The sequence below is a fragment of the Eurypyga helias genome, unplaced genomic scaffold, assembly GCF_000690775.1.
Source record: "Eurypyga helias isolate BGI_N326 unplaced genomic scaffold, ASM69077v1 scaffold6790, whole genome shotgun sequence".
Lineage (NCBI taxonomy): Eukaryota > Metazoa > Chordata > Aves > Eurypygiformes > Eurypygidae > Eurypyga > Eurypyga helias.
The window spans coordinates 1-1,299 of record NW_010224959.1 but is presented as its reverse complement, the minus strand read 5'-3'; the positions used below and the strand labels follow the sequence as shown (position 1 = coordinate 1,299).

The 1,299-nt window shown below is 43.4% G+C and overlaps 1 protein-coding gene across 1 annotated transcript in view; it reads right to left on the bottom strand.

The window, feature by feature from the left end:
- Positions 1-1,207, bottom strand: part of LOC104506375 (thyrotropin receptor-like) — a 16,986-nt gene extending 15,779 nt beyond the window's left edge. Inside the window, exon 1 of the mRNA XM_010147311.1 lies at positions 1,167-1,207. Coding sequence (XP_010145613.1) covers positions 1,167-1,207 — 41 coding nt within the window. The remainder of the gene's footprint in view (positions 1-1,166) is intronic.
- Positions 1,208-1,299: the final 92 nt, after the last annotated feature.

Genomic DNA, 1,299 nt, shown 5'->3' with positions numbered 1-1,299 from the left:
TGGAACTAGATGGTCTTTAAGGTCCCTTCTAACCCGAACTATTCCATGATTCTGTATATAAATCAGCTTGACAAAAAATGGAATTAAAAATGGACAATGAACAAACACTGTATCATGCTGGTGTTAGTAGTTAAAGAGTATTTTCTGTGGGCTCGGTGATCAAAATGGGTCACTTCACATCAGGCAGGCAAGTGCTTTTCTCTTACATATGAGAAGAGGCAGAAGAGCAGCAATGAGGATTCCTCCTCCCCTCCCTCACCCCTACAGCCACCATGTCCCTTCCCACTATGCTGCATGTCATAATTTTGCTATACTGCCTGGCTTGGAGCTGACTGAGTTACAGTTTTATAGCTTTCAGCTGTGGGACAAAAGTGGGAAGGAAATGGCTTATTTTCCTTGCATGTTGACCTTCACTCTTCTGCTTCATAAGCAGATGTTTTTATGTACATCAATTAAACCACATCATCACTGATGACAGGGAAATGGGTAGTTTTATTTGTTTTAGTCTAATCTAGATAAACACCCAAAACCCACACAAACACATTCAAAATCTCCTCTGAGACAAGAATGTCAAACAGAAACATGTATTAATAAACATTTACTTCCAAGTGTTCAGACTGCCTCCGAAAACCTGTGGGCTCTGGCTAATGAACACATAACATTTAAAATGTAAGAAGTAAAAATCATAGCAATCAGGACTGGAAGGGATTGCATCAGAAGAAGAGGGAAAGGATGTTTAAACCCCATTTTGAGGGTGTGTGACAATTCAGCACCTCCTCTCCTTACCAGCTGTGTTTAATTTGCAGGATTTCAATCAAAATGCTTTCAACACCCACCACAAATACAGTCAAAGCTTAAAAGCCAAATGCACGTCTTCAGAGAGTGTCTGCAGATAACACTTGAATCGCCATTGCCCATTCAGAAAGAGGATTTAAAGCAGATGGTCATGTTGCAGTAGCCACAAGGCTCTCTCCCTGCCCTTATTTTCTTCTTTTTCCCTCTCTCCACTTTGCTTTTTTTCCAGCCTCAGCATCCCGTGTTGCTGCCCACTGGCTGCCCCTGTTTTCCTCTGTGGCTGATGAAAGGCAACTCGGTGAGGAGTGGGGTATGTGGCGAGAGGACAACCATGAGCAGCTAAGGCAGCCCTGGCAACAGTTGTCATCTACCTGGACTTGTGCAAAGCATTGGACACAGTCCCACACGACATCCTTGTCTCTAAATTGGAGAGGCACGGATTGGATGGATGGACCTCTCAGTGAATAAGAAACTGAGTGGAGACCAGTGATGAGCGACATTCCT